Source organism: Zalophus californianus, chromosome 8 (assembly GCF_009762305.2).
Source record: "Zalophus californianus isolate mZalCal1 chromosome 8, mZalCal1.pri.v2, whole genome shotgun sequence".
Taxonomy (NCBI): Eukaryota; Metazoa; Chordata; class Mammalia; order Carnivora; family Otariidae; genus Zalophus; species Zalophus californianus.
Genome location: NC_045602.1, coordinates 32,767,629 through 32,770,543, shown reverse-complemented (window position 1 = coordinate 32,770,543; position 2,915 = coordinate 32,767,629). Strand labels below are relative to the sequence as shown.

The 2,915-nt window shown below is 42.5% G+C and overlaps 1 protein-coding gene across 1 annotated transcript; it reads right to left on the bottom strand.

Moving 5' to 3' along the window:
- Positions 1 to 666: 666 nt before the first annotated feature.
- Positions 667 to 1,008, bottom strand: LOC113938110 (60S ribosomal protein L36a-like). Its single transcript, XM_035728958.1, has one exon. The coding sequence runs from the start codon at positions 1,006 to 1,008 to the stop codon at positions 688 to 690; it is 321 nt and encodes a 106-aa protein (XP_035584851.1). The 3' UTR covers positions 667 to 687.
- Positions 1,009 to 2,915: the final 1,907 nt, after the last annotated feature.

Genomic DNA, 2,915 nt, shown 5'->3' with positions numbered 1-2,915 from the left:
GCCTACACTCCAGCCAGGATTATGCCATTAACTGAGTGACTCCTGAATGTCATTCCACTGTCTAGATTCTGTGGGGATTTCAGCAAGAAATTCCAGGCTTTCTGGAAAGGATAAGGAAAACTCATGGGAGTAAGACCAACAGAACTCTGTATCTGCCTACCTTGTGAATCGATGGCTCAAAACCTAAGTAAGAAAGACAAAATAATGACCTGAACTTATAAAGCCAACAAGTAGCGGCCTAGATATGAATCCTGGTTCCGTGACATAGTGTGTGGGGGTTTGGGCAAATTGCTTAATGGTTTTGTATCTCAGTTTCCTTATCGGTAAAATGGGATTAATTTCTATACTACCGTCCCTCTGGCTGTTGAAGAATTAAAATGAGATGAGTCATGTAAACTTCTTAGTATAGTGCCTAGAACATAAAATAAACATTTGTTGTAGCCCCCAGAGTCCTGTTTAAGAAAAGGATTTCTCCCCAAGAGTTAGAATCACCGCCCACGCCAGGGCTTCTCAAACTTCAGTAGGCCTACGAATCCACCCCTGAGGAGACGTTGCTAAAATGCTAATTCCATTCAGTAGGTTTAGGGTGGGACCTAAGAACTTGCACTTCTTTTTTTTTTTTTTTTTTTTGAAGTGAACATAACCTCATGATTTTATTGTTTTTATAATATTAACAAAATATGAAGCTTAGAACTGGATCACTTGGCCCTTTCTCTTCTTATCTCCTCCCAGTTCAAAATGCTTGCATCTCTTAATAGCCAGCATTCTCTTAGATCTGCAATTGGGCTCAACCCATTCAAGCCTCAGCACAACCTTCTTTGTAGTTTTAGCCTTTTTCCAGAAAATCGGCTTAGCCTGCCCACCATAGCCACTCTGCTTCCTGTCATAACGCCGCTTTCCCTGGGCATAAAGAGAATCTTTGCCCTTCTTGTACTGTGTGACTTTGTGGGGCTGGTGCTTGCCACACTTCTTGCAGAAAGTCCCACGGGTTTTAGGAACGTTCACCATGTTTGCGAGAGCGCTATCGGCACGGCGAGAACTTGCATTTCTAACTAGTCCCCCTAAACCAATGCCCAATGCCACGCTCTGCCAAGCTGGTAGTGTTAACAATTCTGCCTCAGAGAAAACCTAACACATAAGAGCCTTTCATACCTGTTATCAGTGTGCAAAAGAATCGTCAATTAACTGGGAAACTTTAAGAGTGGAGCCTTTCGGTTACTTAGATGTTCTAGTTAAATTGAGGTTAATCACTACCACGTTTTCAGTCTCAGCTCCCAGAGCAACTGTTTCTAAAATATATTATTAGTTCACTTTTTTTGGCTTTGGTAAGTCCAGGACATAATTTAATCTTCCTTTGTTGATTTGTGAGGCACTTCAGGCTTTTGCAGCGCCTCGAGTCATTATTTAGAACATTCATTTTCATTGCCCAGTTTCATAGACACAGGAGTTCTAGGATAAGAAACTGGGCTGAATATTTCAGACTCAGAGCATAGGCTGAACTCTGTTGGAGGATTTTTACATGTTTCAACTAACTCTTTGGAATGAGTGTCTTTTCTTGCTGTAAACTGAAATGAAGTATGCTTTTCTGGTTGTGGGAAGGGCCCAGTTGTGCTCTACACAATGCGACATAATAATACCAAGCCAGGGATGGAGCCAGGGCCTCCCTTAGATAGGCTGCCCTGACTGACCTTCTGTGGAGAGCGCTCAAGGAAACATCCATAGCAGACCTTGAGGACCCCAGAAGCCATTTTTCCTCCCCACTTACCCAAATGCTCCTTCCTCCCCAGTCTTGTCTTCACAAAAAATTAGGGCAGCTTCCAAGCCATTTCTCAAATACATAGACTCAGGGCTGCTACTACTGAACATCTAGGAAAGCTGTGTTTTTCTTTAGCTTGTGGTAGTTTTACAGAGGTTTTCTGCTCCATGGGGTGGTCATTTCTCAAGCCATTTCAAACACAACATCAGTTAGAAACCACATGGACCATGTCTAGTCTTGCCCAGCTATTTTTCTCAATTCAGTTCCATTCCCTTCCTTCTCCTCTATTCCCCTCCTTCCTTTTTCTTTTCTTCTCTCTCCTGCCTTACCTCAGTAAGAATGGCTGGGAGAACACATGGTGCTCACACTCACACTTGGTATGTGAGAACACATGGTGCTCACACTCACCCAGGAGGTCACGTCTTCTCTCCAATGCTCACCCTTTGTTTCCAACCCTTGCCCTCTGAGCTTTCTCTGTAAACACTAGTTCCATTCTTGTAGGAAAACTTGGTCTCCTTTTGACATATTTAAGTCAGGCCCCATTTCTCCTGGATGTTTCTTTGATTCGGAATCTTTTGTGAATGCCTGCTGGTCTCAGCGCACATGCGGGCTGACCAAAGACTGCTGACAAATGCTCCTTTGGGAGCCTGAAACATATCAAGTCTGACCCTCCCTTCCATTTTGGTCATCAATAGACATGGATGTGAAGGTCTGCTTGAACTGCCCTGCAGCACCACCCATGCCCATACAAAATAAACACAAATCTAACCCCAGAAGCTCTGAAGGATGATGGAGATCAGTTGTAGCCAACAGAAATATAATGTGAGCCCCAGACGTAACTGTGAGTTTTGTAGTAGCTACATGCTTAAAAAATAAATAAATAAAAAGGAACAGGTAAAATTAATTTTAATAACGTACTTCAATCCCTTATATTTAAAATAATATCATTTCAACAAGTATTTGATGTAAAAAGTTATCAGTGACACTGATATTTTACACTCTTTTTTCCCTACAAAATTTTCAAAATCCCAGGCACGTGTCAGTTTGGACCAGCCACACTTCAGTGGCTCAGTATCTGCACATGGCTCCTGGCTCCCCCACTGGAAAGAACAGAATGTGGCTATTTAGTGATTTTCATAAAGGAGCTGGGTGAGAGCTT

Bases quoted from the DNA above. Each gene is read 5' to 3' on its own strand.
- LOC113938110 (XM_035728958.1), bottom strand. From the start codon at position 1,008: ATGGTGAACGTTCCTAAAACCCGTGGGACTTTCTGCAAGAAGTGTGGC.